Raw genomic sequence first — 23546 nt, 5'->3', positions numbered from 1 at the left:
CTCCTTTTCTGGCCTCTCTCGTTCTACACTTCCTTCATAACTCTGATCCCACTTCCGCTTCATCACTCTTAGTCTATGACCGCATTTCTCTTTCCCAAAGAAAATGAAGTCACTAGACAGGAACTTCCTCTTCTTCCTGCAGTCGAACCTGCAGACAGCAAGGCTACCTCTAGCTTTCTTCCTTTCTCTCTTCTCAGCCCAGTTTTTCTAGCTCTGCTGTGGATCCTGTCCCCTCCCGAAGGACTTCGCTCTAGCAGTCATCTCTTCTCTCTCCTGTATCTTTAACCTCTCCCTTTTTGTTGGATCCTTCTTCTCAGCATAGAAACATCCTCAAGTCTTTCCCATCTCAAACACCTCCCAGCACGTGGGCCTCTGCAGTCACCACCCTCTTTCTCCTCCCCTTTGCAGCCTTTCTTACTAACCATGCCTTCCTCGGTCCACCCTCATGATGTTCCCATCATCGTGTCATAAAATCAATCTCTCCCACATCATCAGTGACCTTTTATTGCGAAATCCAACGACTACCTTTCAATCCTTATCTTATTTGTCTCTATTATGGGTTGAATGTCTGGGTGTCCCCTCCAAATTCATATGCTGAAGTCCTAACCCCTGGTACCTCAGTCTGTGACCTTATTTGGAAATAGTGTCATTGCAGACATAACTAGTTAAGAATTGGTCATAATGGAATGGAGTGGGCCCCAATCCAATATGACTGATGAGCTTATAAAAAGGGGAAATTTGGAGACAGACATACACACAGAGAGAACACCCTGTGCAGATTGGAGTTACACTGCTAATAGGAATTACCCGAAGTTGGGAAAAAGGCCTGGAGCATATCTTCCCCCAGCACCTGCAGAGGGATTATGGCCTTGCCAACACCTTGATTTCAGACTTCTAGCCTCCAGAACTATAAGACAATAAATTTCCACTGTTTAAGCCACTCAGTTTGTGGTACTTTGTTACTACAGCCCTAGCAAACCAATACAGCCCCCCAGAAGCATTTGACGAGGTTGACAATGGAAACACTCATCCCTGTGTCACTTCCATTTCTGGGGATTTCCCCCATCTCTCTAAAAGTTCTTCTCCATCTCTTCTTCTAGCTTATCTTCATTGTTGATGTTCCTCAGATTTCTGACCTAGGCCTTCTTTTTTACTTCACGTAATCTCCTGAGTGGTTTCACCCACTTCCACGGCTCGAATTACTGTTCATGCAGTGGTGCGCCAGGAAATGGTTCACGACTGGCTCTCTGGGGGGAGAGGAGACCGATTGACGTGTTTTTCTGATTTCTGTAGCATAAATGTCCCCACCATGGCTGATTTCAAACTGCCAACAGTTTAACAGCTGGTTCTCGAAAGGAAACAGTTGGCTCTCACAAGCTGGTACGAGTCAGTGCAGGGTGGCTCAGCTCATCTCTGCTTTTGTGTCAGAGATAAGCAACTTATTTTACACATAAGGTAAAATAAAAGCACCTGCAGACGTTTCTTTCCCCTAGCAAACTGTTCCAGAAATGGAATATCTGCAGCTGCTTTTACGTGTTCTTTTCTTATTTCCACGTCGCTGTGGTGGCGGTGCCGATGCCGGTGGAATTTTCCCCCCTTTCTTTTTACTGTGTATGATAGAAATACTGTACCTTTGATCAATTTTGTTTTTATGACAAGTTGGCAGCTGTTTTAAATCTGGGTTTTGTCAGAGGGCATCAAAATTGTATCTCAACACAAGAAAATATTCCATTACAAAGGAGACGACAAAAAAGTCCTTCGTACCAATACTTCGAAACACGTGATTTCCTTTACTTGGCAGGAGCCATAGCACTGGGTTTTAATTTTGCTCAGAAAACAGTCTTTGTCTGGACCCGCTTGCCCTTTCATCAGGCTGGACTTAACTGTTCATTCACTTGACGAATATTTATTAAGCACCAGCTGTGGGCCAGGTACTTATCTAGGTGCTGAGGAGATTCTGAGGAGCCATACAGAGTCCCTGCTTTCGCAGAGCTTAGCTCAGGGGCGGGGATAGATAGGAAACCACATAAACAAAAAAGGAAGCTGATTTCAGAGAGTGGTGAACGCTGTGAAGAACATAAAGGCAGGGTAATGTGGTCGAGAGTGACCCGAGGTGGTACAGTCACCACTTCTGGGAATCAGGCTCTGATCCTCCGGCATCTGAGCAGGGCCGTGCACAGACGCACATCTCGTGATACCACAGCTCCTTCCTGCTTCTCACTTTCCCTTCCTTTCCCAGACAGCACCAGTCTCTCCCGTCTCAATTACTTACAGATGCCAGTTACACAAATCTAAATGAGCTTCCTCCATCATCAAACATAATCAAAATCAAAATCGAGGACCAGAATCGGTGCCTGGACAAAAGCAGTGGAACAGGGCCAGCCCAGAGTGACCCTGAGGAAGTTCCTTGTATCAGTTTTATGGCCGCATCTCTGCACCTGTGGGCTAGGGATTCACTAGTCACTGACTTCTAGACTGAGGACTCTCCGTTCTACACCTCGCCTTTATGTGCCTTCTGAGCTCCAGGCACACATGGCCAAGGGCCTAATGGAAATGGTTTTTGGTTTTCACTGGCATCTCAAATTCTACAGCACTGTGCCCTGCCCTCACCTTCCTCCCCATCTCCAGTCTATCACCTATTCTTCATCTCAGTCTATCACCTATTCTTCATCTCTTGGACTCTCCTCCCACATCCAGTTAAACACCACATCTAGTATTTCTGTCTCCACATGTATCTTCAGTTTATCCCTCTCTTCATCCCCATTGTTTTTACCTTACCTCAGCCCATCACTTTCTGTCTACATTAATGTGACCACAGTCTTGGTCCTTCTATTCAGTTATTTACACTGCAGCCTGAGATTCTTTTCTAAAATAAAAGTCTGGTGTGGGCACTCCACTGCTTTAAATCCTTCCATGGCTCCCCACTGCCTTGATATAAAATTGGAACTCCTGGACATGGTGGCTTACAAGCCCTCCATGATATGGTCCTGCTTGCCTCTCCAGTCTATCTTCTCCCAGCACCTCGCTGTCCCCAATCTCTAGGCTCTCGCCACACCTGTCAGCTCTTCGGTGGTGTCATATTCCCTTCTTCTACCTCTGGTGTTTGCAGAGACTTTTCCCTACACCTGGAACACTTTCTTCAATCCCACCTCACTATCTTTGATCTGGATTAGATTTTTTCCTTTTGAACATCTAACAGTGCAGACACTTGCCCCTGGAAAACCTCTAACCACCTCCTACCTCTAGGGCAAAGTCTGGGTTAAGATCCCCTTTGTATGTTCTGATAGCATTGTTTTGGAATTGCCTATTTACTTGTTTATATATATATATATATATATATATATCACTGGACTATAAATTATATGAGAACAGCAGCTACCTCTGTCTTGTTTGCCATTGTATCCCCAGCAACTAACATTATGCCTGACACAGAGTGCGCCTACAATGAATATTTATTGAATAAAGTAATGGATGACTATGTCTCCTTTAAGTAAATCTTGTTTTTTTCACCTATTCTTAAAAAGACAGAAACACACACACACACACACAGAGTCACCTTGTATGAATTAAAATATTATGTGCTTATTATAGAAAATGTGAAAAATACATAAAAGCAATAGGAAAGAGTCTACCATCCATCTCACCACATAATTATGACTCCTGTTATCTCCTTCTATATATATATTATTTTCATTGTTGAAATCACACTATGTCTACAGGTTGTTCCTTTAATAGTAAAAGTTGTGGTTATTTAAAGTGCAGAGTTCCCTGGCATTAAGTGTATTCACATTGTTGTGCAGCCATCACCACCAGCCATCTTAGAACTTTTCCATCTTCCCAAACTGAAACTGTGTACCCATTAAACAATAATGTGCTATTCCCCCTTCCTACAGTTTATTTTTTTTATTTTTTGGCCATGCCTCGAGGCATATGGGATCTTAGTTCCCCGACCAGGGATTGAACCCGTGGCCCCTGCATTGGAATCTTAACCACTGAATCACCAGGGAAGTCCCTACAGTTTAGTTTTATTTGGGTTCATAGCATAGTGGAAATGGCTTTCTTCTGAATCCTTACTCAGTTCAAGCGAACATTCCCATTTATCTTCAAAAGGTTCTGAGGATTTCCTTGCAGATGCCATCCTTCCCAGAGTTCTTTGGTGCTGTCAGGTATTTCAGTCAATTCCATGTTGATAACATCCCTGAAGTCTCACTTTGTGCTACATCTCCTCATGCCAGGACCCACAATAGGTTCAGGGGCCCTTGAAAATATTTCAAGTTCTTTTAAGAGCCAAAGAAAATGAACTTTTAGGTCAAAGAGAGTGTTTTAATATATAATGTTAACATATTTGTCTTTACATGAATATCATCACAAAATATAAGTTAAAAAAATTTTTTATGGTGGAAGAGGTTCATGAAGGCAAAAGTGCCTAGGTAGTACTGTAAATGCTTTCATGTTACAAACAAAAAAAAATGGTGAGGAGGAATCACTGAAGTTTTTAACGCAAGACACTTATCCTTTGGTCAATTTCCACCTTTTAATTTCTCTTTCCTAAGCAAAAATAAAGAAATCTTACAGAAATTTTACATAGCACTATATATAGTTAAAGCAGGAGCACGCATTGAATTTTTAAATTTTAGGTCCTGTCTTCAGTTCCTAGGATGTCAAGAAATACTGGCAATTAGATAGTCCTCCTGGCATGATTTTCCAATTTGAAATAAACCCAAATGTAAACTAATTAACTGGGCCATTTTGAGAACACACAGCATTGGTTCCATGTGTTTTAAGAGCTTTCCAGAGAGCACGGAAGCCAGGATCACATATGTGAGGCTTCAGAAATACATGGCAAGTGTCCCTGTTACCTGGGTCTTCTGATTTTTTAGTTTTGTTCACTTAGATATTCATGACATCTTCATCTCTCTGAGAGAAGGAATTATAAATCATTCTAATTCCATTCTATAGCATTCTGTACCATTCTGAGTGCATAATAGGCACCTATCAAGAGCGTTTTGGGCTTGATGACATATGCATTTAGAATTGCTTGAATTGGAAGTGTCCTAGGTGGGGAGGAATTAGAATCTTACATCGTTCTAAGTCATTTGACTTAAATTTAAAAGGCAGGTTTTCCTTGGGGTGGAGGTGGGGCTTGGTTAGGGAGGGGAGGAGGACTCCCAATCATTTATGAACTTCTCTGGGAACATAAATTTTTGGAGACAATCTATTTTTCAAAGAAACAGAGTCATCTTTCCACTCTCTCACCTCTTTACCTCCATGAATCACAAAAGGTCATGAATTTTTTGAAAGTACTGAACATTATCCTGCTTGTCAAGTTGTAGTATAAGCTCTTGCCCGAGTCAGAGCTCCAAGTGTTCTCAGGTGCCTGGAAGAGCAGCCTTGCAATTAGGAAGATTCCGATTGAGCCGATGGCCCTGTTAGAGCAATATTTCTCCCTCCAGGGCCTGTACAGCTATTAAGAAATGGGTCCACCAAGAGAGAAGGGAGTAAATGTGTTTGACTGCATTGTCTTGGAAAAAAATAATTTCAATTTCTTGCTTGTCTTCATAACAGTTCTTCAAAGCTTCGCACTTTGGCCAGAGGTTTGTCTCCCGCATACCTGAGATTTGGTGGCACGAAGACGGACTTTCTCATTTTTGATCCCAAGAAGGAACCAACCTTTGAAGAGAGAAGTTACTGGCAATCTCAAGTCAACCAGGGTGAAACTTTAAAGATTAACCATATATCTGAGTTAACTTGAGTTAGTCGTGGGCATTCTCAGAGAAGAGCTATTGCTCATATCTAACAATTAATAAGAGATGAAGGGCTCCCAGTGGACCCGTGGAGGCACCTATACAAAAGGAGGAAGCGGTGGGCAGGTGTCCTCCTCCTGATGTTTTCATGAATGTGAGACATTGGGGCAGGGGGGATGGTGTGCTGGACACAACACTGGGGCAGGGGAGAGTTAATTGTGGTGTAAACAGCACAATGATTGTAGCTAAAAGGACAGAGCTGCCTAGAGGGGCCTGTGGGTAGAAATGTACCAAAACAGAGTATTTCCCGCTCAAGACACAGCACTGATCGAAACCCATTTATTCCAAAAAATGTGGATGAAAGGTGTAATAAGGGGACATGGAGATATGCTCTGCTTCTAAGGATGGATTTCAAGACTTGATTTGTTGGGCAGTGGTTCTCAAACTTTATTGACTAGACATAATCACCTGGGGTGAGTTTGAATATTTGGATTCTTGGGCTCCAACCTTAGGTTACAAGTTTAGCAAGATCCTCAGGTGATTCTGATATTGGAAGTCTGTGGGCTTCATCTGAGAAACACCCTGGGGCGCCATGAGGATTTGCCCTGTCTTTCATCAGTGCTATACAGACATCAAATGGAAGCTAAATCATTATCTTAACAGTTATTAAAAAAACCATATACATCATTGAATTACAATAATGAATTATGATATATATAAATGAACAATATTTTATTATTTTATATATTACATATTTCCTTCTGTTTATTTTCTGCAGTTAGGAAGTGTTTAGAACTGTTAATCAGTAACTGCGCCAATTGATAGAAGAGTAATTAGAAAAAATGAAAAAAGCAGGAGAGTTTTCTTAGTATAACACGTTGGAATATGTTTAGACCTGGCCCTTTCTCACCAGTCATATGCGTTCAAAAGGTCTCATAAATTTAGATAGGAAACTGTCCTTTGCTCATCAATTTTCTTCATCCTGTGGGGAGGGGGGAATCACTGGGGTTATCCAAGTGCTTCAGAAACATCCTTTGTGAGCACAGGGGTGGATGAGGCACCCGCTGTCAGAGAGCCAGAATGTGCAGCTTCCCAGAAAGGAAGTCACTGGGGGGTCAGCCAGCCCTGGCAGCCGCTCCTGGCAGCCCTGCTGCCTTGTGATAAAGAAGCACAGTCTGCCTGATAGGATAGTGGTGGATTTTCCAAGTACACATGTTGTGGTCTCAGGAGATTTGATGATACCAAATTTGAAGGAATAAAAGTCAACATTCCCTGTCCTACCATTTGGCAAGAGGAAATCACCACAAAGCAGATATAGTCCATGTAAAACAAATTTCTATGTATGTTGAAAGTGAACCTTAAGAGAACTGAACTATGTTTTTTTCTGGTGGGTTCTCTAGTAATTTCAGGTTTCTGAGGAGCCTTCTGAATTGTTAAATAACTTGAAGTTATGTCCAATGTATCTATGTCCAGTATATGTCCAGTGTTTCTTCAGAAACCTGCCCTTTGGCTGTTTTTTTGTGGTAATTGATTAGCCAGCAAATTTGACATGTATAGCAGAATATATCCTTCTCTGATGTTACACTTAACAACCAGAAACTCAATTATCCTGCTTTAGTCACATAAATAGCTAACTAACTAAGTGTATGGGATTTCAACCGTATCATTGTGAAAATAGATTCTCTAAATTATTTACTCCATTTGCAGATATTTGCGAATCTGGATCCGTCCCTTCTGATGTGGAGAGGAGGTTGAAGTTGGAATGGCCCTTCCAGGAGCAATTGCTACTCAGAGAACAGTATCAGAAAAAGTTCAAGAACAGTACCTACTCAAGTAAGAAATGAAAGGTACCCTGCAAGTGCCCCAGCCCCCAAAATACTTGGATGGCTTGAACTTGGGCTTGAATCTAATAAGCCCTATAGCAGTTGTGTAAAGCTGCATAATCCTCAAATGTTAGCAAGAGTTAATGGGCAATCTTCAACCCCAAGCTTCTGTTTTTTTCTTTTCTTTGCCTGACTTTGCCTACTAGCCACAGAGTGAAATATAGAATCATTCATTCACAAGCTAATAATGACCTTTACTGCTCTGAAGAACTAGGAAGTCAAGGAAGACATGGATATACTCCTTGTGTAAAAGTAAAATATAAAAGTGTGAAGAGTAAAATGTGAAACCATTCACACCTCATTGTCCATTCTGTTTCCTCTCCAAGAAGCAGCCACTGCCCTGCGAGTGATGTGTTGTGTATCACTGGCAGGGCAGCTTTCTCATTTTCTTTCCTCTGTGGGTTTGAAAACACAGGACTAGCTCAACTAACCAGGAATTTATTTCCATTCATGGAAACACTTTTCTGGTGTTTAAATGGGATGATGTCACGCAGGGCTTTAAAACAACTGAAACAAGCAATCCTTATCTATGAAATATATTTTTATCCAAAAGTTGATGTTTTATACCCAACTAAGGGATGATATTGCCCCAGATCTCAGCTAAGAAAATAACCTGCTTAGATACGCTACAACGGTCTTCTTTTGACTTTTGAAAAATAAATGATCTTGAAGTTAGTTTGGGTTAGTCAACATTTCTAAGAGTACATTATTGACAGTAAATTATTTCTTTGTAAGATTTTACTATACGCTACCTAGATTCCAGTGTGAACAATGGATTTTTTTATTTTCATATTTTTTATTTATAAGGTAAGGGAAAAAGTAACACATAAGAAATCAGAAAATAGGTTATATGCTAATAGAAAATGTGGTCCTCTAAATTATTTTTTGCATTTTAAAGCAGAGGGCAGGGGGGAGCTACGCTGACGGTTTAATAACATGATCTATGGTTGAACAGAATTTGGCAGGACAGGGCCTTCTCAGATCCCATTAAAGGGATGACAGAAGTCCCAGAGACCCACAGCAGGAAGGCCTTATTTGTAATTAATCATCTGATATAGGCCTGCTAGGAGAAGACCCTATGGTATTAGGTAATCTATAGCTTTTTACTTTTTTTCTTGGTCATCTTAAACATATGCCAATTTACCTTAAATTTTTCTTTAAAAATGTTTGCTACCTCACATGATCTTTTTGGAACCAAGATGGTAGGTTTTCAACATCTTTTTCCTGCCTTTGGGACTGGGGCCTTCATAGTTTCTGCACCAGGGGAAAGCCCTTCTTTTACTAACCATGTAGCTGGGTCAGTATAATTCCAGCCACCCTATTGGCAATGCTAAAATGTATAACAAATACAGATAGTTAACTTGTATTTGGAAATATTTGACTTCTGATTTGAAATTTTCTATTTTAATCTGCATGTATTAGAAACATAGAGATAGAAATCTATGGGACTTCCCTGGCGGTCCAGTGGTTAAGACTTCGCCTTCCAATGCGGCAGGTATGGGTTTGATCCCTGGTTGGGGAGCTAAGATTCCCACATGCCTCATGGCCAAAGAACCAAAACGTAAAACAGAAGCAATATTGTAACAAATTCAATAAAGACTTTAAAAGTGGTCCACATCAAAAAAATCTTAAAAAAAAGAAATCTACTGCATTTGGTCTGGGCACCAGCTCATTATAGGGATAAGTATCTAAGAAGCCAGTAGGTGTCTCTACACATGGTTCTGCATCCGTGGCTAAGGTTGGTAACGCCTGAGTAACATCGTATGATGTGGCATCCTACGATGGAAGAGATAGCAGAAGTCTCTTGTGTTAATTGCTTAATGGCCTGCACCTTTAAAACAGGTTTCCTAGAAGATATAGGTGAGTTTTCTAATTACAGGGCCCATTGGATGGTGTGTTTCACTTAAGTAGAAAATGACAAAAACATTTGTCATGAGAATATAGATTCACACTGTAAACCTGTCTGGGCAGGAAAAGGAAGCAATGTTACGGGTATAATTTTGAGTGTGACTACAAAAAGGAGGACTCCCTTATTAAAATAATAATATTTAATGAGCTAATTCTTTTTTCTCCTTCTTCTCCACCTTTCTTCCTCATCATCCCACTCCCACACTGGATGCTGGACACATTTATGTAAACAAAAATGGTATAATAGTCAGTGCCAATGTATAGTGTGTCATTTAGATTGTCTTCATTCCAGGGATCTTTCCACCCTTTCATACAGTAAGAGATAAGAGATTGGGTAATGACTGGGAATTGGATAATTATCTGTGAGTTTTCTTATTTTGAGGAAGGAATAGGCTGGGTGGGTTTTATTTTTAAGAGTGGATTTTAACTCAGTAATACACAGCCCTTATTCTAGGAGATGTTACTCTTACAGAGGGCATATAATAGATTTTCAAGCTACTTAAATTCAAAGTGTTTTTGGAAAAATGAGGAAATAGAGGAAGAGTAAGGAATGAGCTGAATAAATACTCAAAAATGCAAACATTCTATGTTTTTTGAAAATGCCATAATCCTTGTAGAAGGTCTAGGCAATAATAGTGCTTTATATCTGTAAGAGTTTTTTATGGCTTACAAAGGGTTTTCACATGTGCTATTTCAACTTGGTTTTGTGAGGTAGATGGATGATGGTACTAGTTCCAGGATTGTAGATCCGTAGCCAGGACTCATGCAGGTAAAGGGGTCACTCCTGATCATTCAGTCTATAAGTGGGATAGTGGGGCTGGGAACTCAGATCAATGATTCCTGATTTAGGACACTTGCTACAACATGATTAGCAGTATATGTCCAAAAGATAACTGTGTCTAAGACAGTCACAGGGCCTTTATTACAGGCTCTATTACTGTGGCACTGTCACCAAATAGCTATGTGATATTGGGCAAAGCACTTTATTTCTTTGGGTGTCAGTTTCCTCATAGAAAAATGAGGGTGGAGGTTTGGCGAGGACTCCCTAATCCCAAAGTCCTACGCTGTCCTCCACTGTGGCCCTAAGATCCCAGGAACAGGCTAGGACTCAGAGAGCTTTTCAGACCCCAATGTCTGTAACTCCTTAATGATAGGCAGCAGTTTTGTGGAAGTGGGTGACACAGCAAATATCAAAAACACCTAAAATAGCTTGCTAGTGTTGTTACCGCCCCTCAGCCGTTATGGGCAGTATTAAACCTAGGGTTTCACTGCTATGGTAATCCAAGTAGTTCAGGCTGAAGACTTAGAAACAAAGCCACTTTGAAGGAGAAAGGGTGTAAGTTTGCCAGATAGATAGAGATTTTTTTTTTTTAAACTAGGGAAGTGAATTTCTGTTTGATAACTCTAAATATACATTAAGATCACCAGATCTATTCAGATAATAACTGATTTAAACACTCAAAAATACATTGCTGCCACTCTCAAAAAGAGATTATAGGCTAGTTAATGGTTAAAAAGCTGAGTTCAAAATTTCCAAAGCTTTAATAACTCCTTAGTGACTCAGTAATTTTTTTCACAGCACATCTAGCCCAAAAGAAATACCTGAGAGTTTCAATTAAGCTGTTAGGTCCGAACAACCTAATAGTAACAGTTCTCATGATGTCCAACAGATGCTGATGCCTTCCCTTGCAAATTTAAAAGATCCTGCAGTGCCCCTGTGAGTAGGGTTGCCTGGTTAAATTTTCATTTCAAATAAACAATAATTTCTTTGCTGTATTTCTCAAATAATGCATATGACATACACTAAAAATGATTCATTATTTATCTGAAGTTCAAGTTTAGCTAGATGTCCTGTATTTTTATTTGCTAAACCGTACCAGTGAATTCACTCCCCGGAGTGCCTTGGCGCAGAGTTTGGAAACCACAGCCCTAGAGCCCTAGGCCAATTTTTTAATGTAAAATTCCATTTATTTTGAATTAATAAATTATATACATGAATTTTTCAAAAACTTTTAAAAAATGTAATCGAAGTTACCAAGTTATTTTGTGACTGAGTTTATGAGTGGAGATATTTAGATTATGAAGAGTGGGGTTTGTGTTGACTAATGAAAATCTGGCCTGTGCGTGTTGAGCCCTGAGCCGTACAATGCAGTTTCCCCAGTTCACCTGAGGTCACTTGAACAAAACCCAAGTGCCAGACCAAAGCCTCTGGTACCTTCCATAGGACTTGATTCAACAGCTGAAGCAAATAAAGCAATATATATATATATTTTTAATTTGCCAGTCCAATTTTGTTGACGCATTCATAATTATAAGCACTCATTGGGATTCCTTCCATTTAACAACAGAAATAGCAATTCATTATGAGGAGCAAATCTGGAGGCCTTCATCACTTCGGCACTCTGGTGCTGACCTAACCACGAAATGGCAACATTTTTCTTTTAGGAAGCTCAGTGGATATGCTGTATACTTTTGCCAGTTGCTCAGGACTGGACCTGATCTTTGGTCTAAATGCATTACTACGAACTGCAGATTTGCACTGGAACAGTTCCAATGCTCAGTTACTCCTGGACTACTGCTCTTCCAAGAGTTATAACATTTCTTGGGAACTAGGCAATGGTAAGTGCTCCCCTGCCCCCGCCCGGGGAACATTTCAATAATAAGGAGATTCCCCTTTGCCATTATTTGTTCCTATTTATGACCTTATTATTATTATTATTTTTTTTTTTTTTTTTTTAATGAGGATCTTGAATCAGATGCGTATGTTTGATTGATTGATTGATTGATTGATTTTGGCTGTGTTGGGTCTTCGTTTCTGTGCGAGGGCTTTCTCCAGTTGTGGCAAGCGGGGGCCACTCTTCATCGCGATGCGCGGGCCTCTCAACGTCGCGGCCTCTCTCGTTGCGGAGCACAGGCTCCAGACGCGCAGGCTCAGCAGTTGTGGCTCACGGGCCCAGCCGCTCTGCGGCATGTGGGATCTTCCCAGGCCAGGGCTCGAACCCGTGTCCCCTGCATTAGCAGGCAGATTCTCAACCACTGCGCCACCAGGGAAGCCCTGACCTTATTTTTAATAATAGCAAATATGTTTTTTGCCTTGGAATATTTGTGTAAGTGCTCAATCGTGTGAGTTTGGAATTACTTGTGGCAGAAAACTCCTTATGTATCCCAGAACCTATCGTTAATCCCAGTTTACATTACATTTGAGCGCTTCCACAGCTCCCTGGTTCCCTTGAGATCTTCAGGGTCACTTAGACCTCTTATGCTTGGCAGGTTGGACTCAAGCAGTTTGCTTTTACCTTTCCATTCCTTCCTCTGTTCTCAACTTGTCAATCTCAGCAACCCCATGCCAACACTCATAATGGGTTCAAGCTAGAAGTTCCGGTACAGAGTCTTACCTGGGTCAAGCTCTTGATTGTCTCCTTTGTCACTCTTTTATTGTAAGGAACTTATAAATTGTAACTAAAGTGCTAGTGATTAGCCGCATTCATTCAAACATATTTACAATGCTTTGTTCACACATCAGCCGATGGAACTGAAGATAAAATGGGAAGTGAGATGTAGTAATATCATGAGCACATATTATATTCCAGGCACTGTTCTGAGCATTTAATAAGTATTAGCTTATTTTATCTTTATAATTGCCCCGAGGTGAACACAATTATGGCATTCCTTTCATAGATGACAAAAGAGGCACAAAAAGGTTAGCTAAATAGCTGTGTGATGCCGGGCAATTATCAGTGAGAGGAATCTTACAGGAGTTAGGATTTAAACCCAGGCAGTCTGGCTCTAGTAGGAGGTCCCTGCTCTCTTGAGACTTCTGTTCTAGAGGTAGGGAGGCAGACCGACCAGAAAGCAAGCAAAGAAGTGATGCATGTCTATAGTGGTATGTATTATGATAAAGTCTAGCAGCAGATTTTGGGATTGGGTTGCTGACGATAACTGGCAAGTTGAAGCACTGAAAACAGAATAAAAGGAAGGGTCGGGGCTTCCCTGGTGGCGCAGTGGTTGAGAGTCCACCTGCCAATGCAGGGAACACGGGTTCGAGCCCCGGTCTGGGAAGATCCCACATGCTGCGGAGCAACTAAGCCCGTGAGCCACAGCTGCTGAGCCTGCGCGTCTGGAGCCTGTGCTCCGCAACAAGAGAGGCCGCGATAGTGAGAGGCCCGCGCACCGCGATGAAGAGTGGCCCCCACTCACCACAACTAGAGAAAGCCCTCGCACAGAAACGAAGACCCAGCACAGCCAAAAATAAATAAATAAATAAAGTAGCTATTAATTAAAAAAAAAAAAAGATCCCACGTGCCGCAACTAAGACCCAATGTAGCCAAAAGATAATACATAAATAAATAAAATAAATTTAAAAAAAAAAGGAAGGGTCAAGGCAACCATATCTTAGTTAGATGCTGAACAACTTTACTGCAGCAACTATGTGAATAATAGGTCGTCTGAACCCATCCTTACCCATCTCTGTACATCTCACCTTCCCTACTTTTCTGCCCTACCCATCCCCATCTCCTTCTGCTCTTCAGAGTAAGATAAAAAGAGTGTCATCATGTGCCCCTCTTCCTCGGGCCGCATTTTTTTTTTTAATTTTATTTATTTATTTATGGCTGTGTTGGGTCTTCGTTTCTGTGCGAGGGCTTTCTCCAGTTGTGGCAAGTGGGGGCCACTCTTCATCGCGGTGCGCGGGCCTCTCACTATCGCGGCCTCTCCTGTTGCGGAGCACAGGCTCCAGACGCGCAGGCTCAGCAGCTGTGGCTCACGGGCTTAAGTTGCTCCGCGGCATGTGGGATCTTCCCAGACCGGGGCTCGAACCCGTGTCCCCTGCATTGGCAGGCAGATTCTCAAACACGGCGCCATCAGGGAAGCCCTCGGGCCGCATTTTGCAAAGGGAAGGTCTGGTTTCCGGGGTGAAGGAGAAGAGTAAGGTAATTTGGGAAGTAGATTGGACACTTTCCATGCCTCCCTCCCCTCCCTTCAGCTTTGCAACTTCCAGACTCACATGCACATATAATTTGCACTTATAATTCTCAGTAAGACTTTTTAAAAAAATAAATTTATTTATTTTATTTATTTACTTTTGGCTGTGTTAGGTCTTCGTTGCTCTGCGCGGGCTTTCTCTAGTTGCGGCGAGCAGGGGCTACTCTTCTTTGCGGTGCGCGGGCTTCTCGTTGCGGTGGCTTCTTGTGTTGCGGAGCGCGGGCTCTAGGCGTGCAGGCTTCAGTAGTTGTGGCTCGCGGGCTCTAGAGCACAGGCTCAGTAGTTGTGGCGCACGGGCTTAGTTGATCCGCGGCATGTAGGATCTTCCTGGACCAGGGCTCAAACCCGTGTCACTGCATTGGCAGGTGGATTCTTAACCACTGCGCCACTAGGGAAGCCCCTCAGGAAGACTTTTAATTACATTGTAGAAATAGGTTTTTAAATGTCTTCTCCCACACAATCTTTTTTTAAAAGTAAATTAGGTTATTAAATACTGAATACAGACTATTTCCTGAATATCCACTAGTTTAATATCCCAATTATTAATCTCCAACTGTTGTATTACCCCCAATACTTCAGTTATATAACTTATATTTTTATTTTCCTGGAATATCTTCTTTATAACTAGAGATTTTACTTTCCTTGACTTTGGATTCTAAGTTTTTATAATATGAAAAATGCTTTGTTGCTTTTATATGCTGCTTTTATGTTTGCTTTTAAATAAAAAATTTTCTAGGTAAGCAATTATTTTGCGAATTGCTGTCTTTCAGAACCTAACAGTTTCCGGAAGAAGGCTGGTATTTTCATCGATGGGTTGCAGTTAGGAGAAGATTTTATGGAGTTGCATAAACTTCTACGAAAATCTGCTTTCAAAAATGCAAAACTCTATGGTCCTGATGTTGGCCAGCCTCGAGGAAAGACTGTTAAGATGCTGAAGAGGTAAGAGCTAGAGGAAGCAGAACCACTTTTCTTAAATATAATATTTTTCTTTGGTGGAGACTCTTCAATAAACCACCTGTTATTAAACAATTTGTTGCCTGACTAGAAGGTTTACCAAAAGAGGAAACATTGACTGGCTCAGAATACCAAAGATTTTGGGGCAAATGGCATCTGTGATAAAATTTGTATCAGAATTAGGAAGTTTGTGTTGCTTTATCCTAAAGTAGTAACCAGCTCATTTCTAGGGAAAACAACTCTTGTGCATTTATTGTTCATATAAGGATTAAGTGATAACATAATAGATTTTTTTTTCTAGTTTCCTGAAGGCTGGGGGAGAAGTGATTGATTCAGTTACATGGCATCAGTAAGTATGTCTCCTACTGTTAATACTGAGAAAGTAAAGCTAGCTTTACTTATTACCTAGTTTTCAAAAAATTGTTTTCATTTAATTACTAATTGACTTTATAGTTCCCGATAAGAAACTGTCTCAAGCAGCATTGTACTAGGATCTTAATATTAATAAAACAAAAATTTAAACTTGTTTTAAGTAACGTGGTAGTTTCTACAAGATCAAGGCACACTATCGTTTAAGTCATGGAATAGATGTAGCTAATAGTAGCTAAAACTAATATGCTTGCCAAAGAATGGGTAACCCACAAATACCTGCATTTGTGACTATGTTTTCTCAAGACAGAATAAGTGGTCCCCTTTCATCTTGTTCTCTCCTTAGTAGAACTTCTGCTTTTTTTTTTTTTTTTTTTTTTTTTTAAATAGCACAGGGGTGGGAAGAAGTAGGAAGGAGGACAAGGGCGGCCAATTAACTTAAAAGCAGAAAGTAAAGTTTGTTACTTTTTCCTGAATATTTTGTGACTAATTTAGCTACTACTTGAATGGGCGAATTGCTACCAAAGAAGATTTTCTAAACCCTGATGTATTGGACACTTTTATTTCATCTGTGCAAGAAATTTTCCAGGTAATAGTCTTTTTTTTCTTTTTAATGTAAAACCAGAGTCCTTATTTTGTAGTCTAGCTAGTCCTAAATTCTACAGGTATATAAATTTATATGTTTTTCCAATTTTAGAGAGCAGGCACTAGATCTTATTCACCTTCAGTTCCCCTTAGTATTGGGTCTTACCCATGTATGTTGATTAGAAATTAAAAATACTTCCAATAGCCTTTCAGTAGAATGAACTCTCATAGTCCATAAGAAAAGAATGGGATTATTTACATTCCTTCCACACCTAGTATTCCAATAAAAGTTAATTGCCCAAGACCTAAATGACCGTGAAAATATTTTGTAACTATATTGAACGGATGGATCTGGGAATGCAAGGTTTTGAATATTGAATAATCTTCAGCACCATATTTGGTCAGCTTGTTTGCAATTACCGTGGAGACTTTCCTGTTCCATACATAGGCTGTTGAGGAGACCAGACCCCACAAGAAGGTTTGGTTAGGAGAGACCAGCTCTGCGTATGGGGGTGGAGCGCCCTTGCTGTCCAACGCCTTTGCTGCTGGCTTTATGTGAGTGAACTTGCACTTGTCTCAGGGACCAGATAGCATTCTCCTGTTCTTCTATTCAATTGAAATAACTCGTCAGACAAAAATCTGGTCAAAGACAGTTTCTGTGGCTGAGCTCCAAAGTTTGTGCCAGATTTTGCAAGAAAATGATTTACTAAAGTTGGTTGGACATCTTTAACATGTGCCCAAATTAATCATTGTATGAATGAGCTGCTTTAGAAGTTTTGTTCCTTAATTATGGCCCATAAATATGTCAAGCATTCCTTTCTCTAAAGAAATACATTGTAAAAGAGTGCATCAAGAGCCTCGACTCTGAGAAGGATTCTGAGTACATATAACTCTACTCATAGATTCCCAAGAAGTTTAGAGCCTGGAAGTATGAGGTCACACCCGAGGGGCTACCAATGAATTTAAAGATTTACTAAATCACCCCCTTATCCAAGCACCACAAACTTGATTGCTTTAAAACCAGCTGGTTTACTTACATTTCATAACTCGGTTAACACTCTTAGTCTATAGTTCTGCATGCTCATATTGAGCTTTATTCTCTTTCCTCTCCTACCCTCATTCTTATAAGCCCCGACTAGAGCACACATCCCTTATGCTTGTGGAGGCATGAGGAGTAGAGGAAAGAAAGGAGATGTGTGTTTTGCCACTGACTGAACACGGGGGGAGGAAGTATCCATAAAAGCTTAGGGGCGATTCTACTTATTTCGCATTTTAGTACTGCTGACCACCAGCAATCCTTTCTTCAGACCTCACATGGAAATGCGGGTGGGGAGGCGGCAGGTGGAGGTGGGAAGGGCAGGTGTGGATCCCACACAGGACAGAGAATAATTGTCTATAAGGGTGGGCGTTTGTCTACTCCGCTTTGTAGATGTTGTCCTACCCTGATAGGGACTCTTATAGCATATTAATAGTCTTCTAGGATTTGTTATCATGCAGAAGTGTGAGAACACGTGAAGTGAAGGATAGTCTCTATTTCATCTGAATGACTTATTGATAATTAATACTACTTTTCTGGCTTCCTGTCAGTTCCTCCCACACGGAGGAATAAATCAGAATAGTGTATAGTTAAAACTGTGTTATTTTGTTTGCCAAACTTGAAGGAAGCTTGGCCTCACTCTGTTCCAGGTGGCTGGATAAATTGGGCCTGTCGGCCAGAATGGGCATAGAAGTGGTGATGAGGCAAGTGTTCTTCGGAGCTGGAAACTACCACTTAGTGGATGAAAATTTTGAACCTTTGCCTGTAAGTGACCATTATTTTCCTATTATCGTGAGTAGGTTAGAGTATACTAAGGGCTCCCTGTATTAACCTTTTATAAATAGTCAATTCTCTCAATAAATTCAGTGCTCTCAATAAGTAGCCAAACCATGGAAAGATGAATTAGAAGAAACCTTAGAGATCACTCATTCTAACTTTTTTGTGTCTCAAGAAATTGAGACCCAGAAATAACGTTTTTAATGTGGGTTATTTAGGGCATGGTGTGGGATTTTTAAAAAAAGGAGTAATTTGAAATTTTATGACTTCAATTTTATAAGGTAAACTTGAATCAAATGTTTTGCCAAGTAAATCAAATTTAAAATTGCCTGTAGTATCCAAAGTTTCAAAAATTTTTGTCATGAAATCATAATTTATTTAACTTTAAGATAAGCTAGTACCATGTATTTGTTCAAAAATATCACCATATGATTAGCTATTTTGTTAATAATCTTCAAGATATTTATGAGTAAAATCTCATTTCCACCCTACCTCCAACTACATCTGGTACTAAATCAGGAAATATAGCCTTTCTATTTAAAAAGCCACCTGGAAGATATATATATCTAAAAATTGGCATAGCATAGATATAGCCTGAGAAGTATGACCTTGATTTTTAGAGTCTAAAATAGCATTTGAGAATATCTATTTTCTAAGAATAATTCCTAAGGGAATTGCTTGAACATTGTAGGAAAGCTAAGAAAGTCTGCAAAAAGCACATGCCAAAATATAAGCTAGGCTTTTGTGGTTTGTAGATAGATTTCCCCCCAAAATTGCCTTTAGTCTATAGTGGTCCAAGCTCATGGAGCACACTGTACATAACTTAAAAAAAAAATTTAGCAAAATGTCTTTGCACAAAATGGAATCTATCTTCCCCAAGTATATTATGAGTCATTTATAAAATGAGTTAAACCAAATGTGATCATTTCATTAGACAAATATCCAAAATCTACTACTGGCCCCTTCTTAAATGGACCTTGAACAAGGAAGAGAAATAAATAGTTTTTCACAATTTGCTTTGAGTGCAATGCCTAGAAATTAGCCAGCTTATCCTGTCACTCTTGGTAAATAGTACCAGCTATTTATGATGTTATCTAAAGCTTCTCAGCCAAACATAAACTTTTGGCTTAAGAATTCTTTGTATATGTGCTAAATATACTTCTTCCTCAAGGTTCACAAGTCAGCTAGAAAAACTTGCAAGAGTAAATGTTACCTTTGACATCTGCAGAATACCAGGGAATTCGCAAAACAGTCCTGGAAGGTGGCAAGGAAGGTATCTTGGATCCATTTTTCAAATGAGGAAGTTCAAATTGAGATGAGCTTGTGTGATTTGCTGGAGGTCACACAGCTGTCTCATTGTTACTCTAAAGAATCCTGTACAAATCCTGGCTCTGAGCCTGCTTGCTTTCTACCCCCAAGTCGTGGAACCGTGCTACGTCTCCTTTGAAAACATTTAATTGATTCTCTTCTTGTCTCCAGTGAAAATTTTGAAGTTAAGCAGAAAAACAAAAGCTGTTTGCCTGTTGAGTCTACCTTACCCAAGCTCAAGAAGGAAGGGTTGGGGTATATATATATTGAGTGGATTTAAAAAAAAAAAAACTTTTTATTATGAAAAATTTCAAAGTAGAGAGAAAAGTATATGAAGCCCTAATGTTGTTTAATCTATAATCGTACCCACTCTTTACCTCCCACCTACTGGATTACTTCTAAGCAAATCTCAGGTATACCACTTTATCCATAAGTATTTCAGTATGTATCTCCTTTGTAAAAACATAACAAAATATAATTATCATACTTTAAAATATGAACAATAATTTCTCAATATCATTAAATATTTAGTCAGTGTTTCACATTTTCCTTATTGTCACAAATGTTTTTTTTTTGTTTCTTATTAGTCATCCAATTTTTTTTTTTTTTTTAATTTATTTTGGCTGTGTTGGGTCTTCGTTTCCGTGCGAGGGCTTTCGCTAGTTGTGGCAAGCGGGGGCCACTCTTCATCGCCGTAGTCATCCATTTTATACACAGCAATGTATACATGTCAATCCCACTCTCCCAATTCATCACACCACACCTCACCCTCCAGTCACAAATGTTTTTAATTGTTGGTTTATTCACATCAGAATCCAAACAAGGTCCATATATTGTATTTATTATATCTCTTAGGTCTGTTAATCTTTAAGTTCTCTCTCCCTCTCTTTTTTTTGTCCCTTGGAATTTATTAGAGAAACCAGGTAATGTTATATAGTGTTTCCCACATTCTGGATTTTGCTAAATTTATTTCTGTGGTATCATTTAGCATGTTCCTCTGTCCCCTGTATTTCCTGTAAACTGGTAGTTAGACCCAGAGGCTTGATTTTTGTGGGGTTTTTTGTTTTGCAAGAATTCTTCATAGGTGATATTGTGTGCTTCCATCAAGAGACACATCATGTCTGATTGTCTCTTTTTTTGACCTTGATAGCTAGTGATGGTCATTGCCTAATGCACTGCTTTATTGGGCAGGGGTTGGGGGTTTACAAGGTTTCAGAGGAAATTGTTTTAGTCTCTTAAACAGAAGTTTTATTTTTAAAACTTGGCTTTGTGTGTGTATGTGTATGTGTGTGTGTGTGTGTGTGTGTGTGTGTGAGTGTGTGTATGTGTCTATATCTAAAAGTTTTGCTTTGAGCTTTGAATTCTTGGATGATTGACAACAAAGAATATTTAAACTGTCTCTGAGCAATGAGTTGAATCCTTGAGATTTATCTCCTAGCACGCATAGCCCTCTGAATTGTGGAAGTGTAGTCCTCCATTGATAAAAAGCAGCAAACAAGATATTGCCCTCAGATTCGTGGTGGTAATGCAGACCAAAAGATGAATCCTTTTAAAATAGCTCTAGGATAACAGTCACACTCTTTGTAGGATAACTATTTGCTTGACACTGTTTTTGTTAAAGAGTAAGTAAAGATCTGTTTTTGTCCCTCCCCTCCCCAATCACTACAACTAGGATTATTGGCTCTCTCTTCTGTTCAAGAAACTGGTGGGCACCAACGTGTTAATGGCAAGTGTGAAAGGTCCAGACAGAAACAAACTTCGAGTATACCTTCATTGCACAAACATCAACCAGTAAGTGTGTAAGACACCCTTTACCAATCAACGAGTTTTAATTACTAAGCACACAACTTCCTACTCTAACACCTTGTTGTCTTCTATCTATACAGTGGGTCTAAGGTGTGTCATTGTTCTTTATTTCTTTTCATTCTCATGGTGATATGGTGCCAGAGTCTAGCTAAAAAAAAAAAAAAAAAAATACGTTAAACATAGGCATTTGCAGTCCAGCAAAGATTTGTACAATGATTTAATTATCACAATCCATAATGAAAATATATCCTGAATTTAAATAAATAATGATACAAATGAAACACATAAAACTAATTTTGTATGACTGATTAATCAATTGAATGACTATGAATGAATAAAATATGAATATGAACTCATATGAATGAATAATTACATGAATATACTTATCCCTTTGTGTCATATCTGATTAATAAAGAAGAAGAATTAAAATGAGACCAATAACAACAATAACACTCATGTTTTCAAAAGTTTCAACCCAGTTTCTGGAGTTGAGAGGCCATAGAGATTTTTGTAGTCCAGTACTCTGGCCTTAGGTAGGAAAAATGTTCCTAAATCTGAGATTTTTCTCTTTTTAGTTTCAGTCTGTCTTTCCTAATAGAATAATATTAAAATGCTAATTCTAGCTACAAAAGCTACACACTGTTTCCAGTTTCAGTGAGTGGGAACTCTGTTTCTGGTGAGTGGGCCCCATTAGGAATAAGTGGGGGAATGGTTTAGGTGGAAAAATTCTGAAAAGTGTCAGTAGATTTAATTTTCTTATTTGTTTCAGTCTTTTCATAAGGTTAGGAAAAGCCTGGGTTTATATGCTTTATATTAGGAATTCACATGAACCCTGAAAATTTCCATTTTACCATTTAACTTTCCTATGTTTGAACATATATGGGCTGACTGGCTTCCTCACAACGCAGCCTAGCAAAGCAGCAAGGATCTCAAAGTGCTAAAGCCCAGAAAATGGCAGTGTGAAGAGCAATATTTTTATCATGTTTTCAAAATAGGACCACATCAGGAGTCTAATATTATCATAAATGGAAGGATACAAAGAGGGCCCATCATCACTATAGATACTAATACTTAGTATTATCCATGACTGTATTTTGAATCAACTATTCAATTGCTTAAATTAGATAACTATTTTTATTGAGTTAATCTATTTGCTTTTAGCCCAAGGTATAAAGAAGGAGATTTAACGCTGTACGCCTTGAACCTCCATAATGTCCCGAAGCGCTTGCAGTTACCACAACACTTATTTGACAAGCAAGTGGACAAATACCTCATAAAACCTTCAGGACCCAATGGCTTATTTTCCAAGTGAGTCATTTTCTTGGTTCCTTTCCAACTTTCACCAAAAGTGAATTTTATTGGCGTTTGTCAGAATACCATGTGTTGATAGGGAGCAAAAAAAGAAAAAAAAAGTCAACTATTTCAAGTTCTGACAATTCTTAATATTCAGGAAGTTATATATGAATACATACTAATACAAGGGTGATTCATTCAGAGAGTCCAAAGCGGAAGGATGGGACCACAAACTAGCAGTTATCTTAGGGAAATGTTTTCATTTCAGAGCAACTTGATGTATCAAGATCCACTCAATGCATTTAGATTATTTGCTCCAAAAAGACATAATTCTTGGTAACACTGTCACTAAAACAAAAATACCTATGTGTCATTGCTATATAAAGGCATAGGAGTTGGTGTAAAATATTATATGGCACGAGCTGGGTGTGAGTCTCTTATGGTATCAGAGTAGTTTTTTTATTGGTTAGAGTAAGAAAAAAGTGGTCAGAAATGTGCCTTTTAGGTGAATTATTTAAAGTTGGTTCTAATACATTTTAGTTATAAAAACCTATCATTGAATATGTCTTACAAAAGCCTGTAATCCAACAGAATACCCAAGAATGACCGTAAGCCTTGAAGAGTTAGGCACACAAACGTTGTAAGATTTCTGTCTAATATGTATTGGAAGGAGACTTCCCAAGTGGTCCAGTGGTTAAGACTCTGTGCTCCCAAATCAGGGGGTACGGGTTCAATCCCTAGTCAGGGAACTAAAAATCCCACAAGCTGTGCGGTGCAGCCAAAAAAATTAATTAATTAAAATAAAAATTCATTGTGTGTTGGAAGGGGCTCTTTCCATCATGTCTATTCTCACACTAAAGCATAAAAAATTGAGATTACAAAATTCTTACTACCTCCTCCCAT

General features: G+C 39.5%; 1 protein-coding gene across 2 annotated transcripts in view; it reads left to right on the top strand.

Moving 5' to 3' along the window:
• HPSE (heparanase) overlaps positions 1-23546 on the top strand; it is a 34269-nt gene that overhangs the window by 5577 nt on the left and 5146 nt on the right. Inside the window, exons 2-11 of one of the 2 annotated variants that reach the window (XM_007167936.2) lie at positions 5566-5711; positions 7452-7577; positions 11981-12154; positions 15286-15454; positions 15771-15818; positions 16334-16427; positions 16872-16978; positions 18110-18224; positions 21217-21335; positions 22512-22658. In XM_007167936.2, the coding sequence (XP_007167998.2) occupies positions 5566-5711; positions 7452-7577; positions 11981-12154; positions 15286-15454; positions 15771-15818; positions 16334-16427; positions 16872-16978; positions 18110-18224; positions 21217-21335; positions 22512-22658 (1245 nt within the window). The remainder of the gene's footprint in view (positions 1-5565; positions 5712-7451; positions 7578-11980; positions 12155-15285; positions 15455-15770; positions 15819-16333; positions 16428-16871; positions 16979-18109; positions 18225-21216; positions 21336-22511; positions 22659-23546) is intronic. The other variant, XM_007167937.2, reaches the window with a different exon arrangement.

This window comes from Balaenoptera acutorostrata, chromosome 5 (assembly GCF_949987535.1).
Source record: "Balaenoptera acutorostrata chromosome 5, mBalAcu1.1, whole genome shotgun sequence".
Taxonomy (NCBI): Eukaryota; Metazoa; Chordata; class Mammalia; order Artiodactyla; family Balaenopteridae; genus Balaenoptera; species Balaenoptera acutorostrata.
The sequence above is the reverse complement of the archived record's forward strand: the minus strand, read 5'-3'. Positions and strand labels throughout refer to the sequence as shown.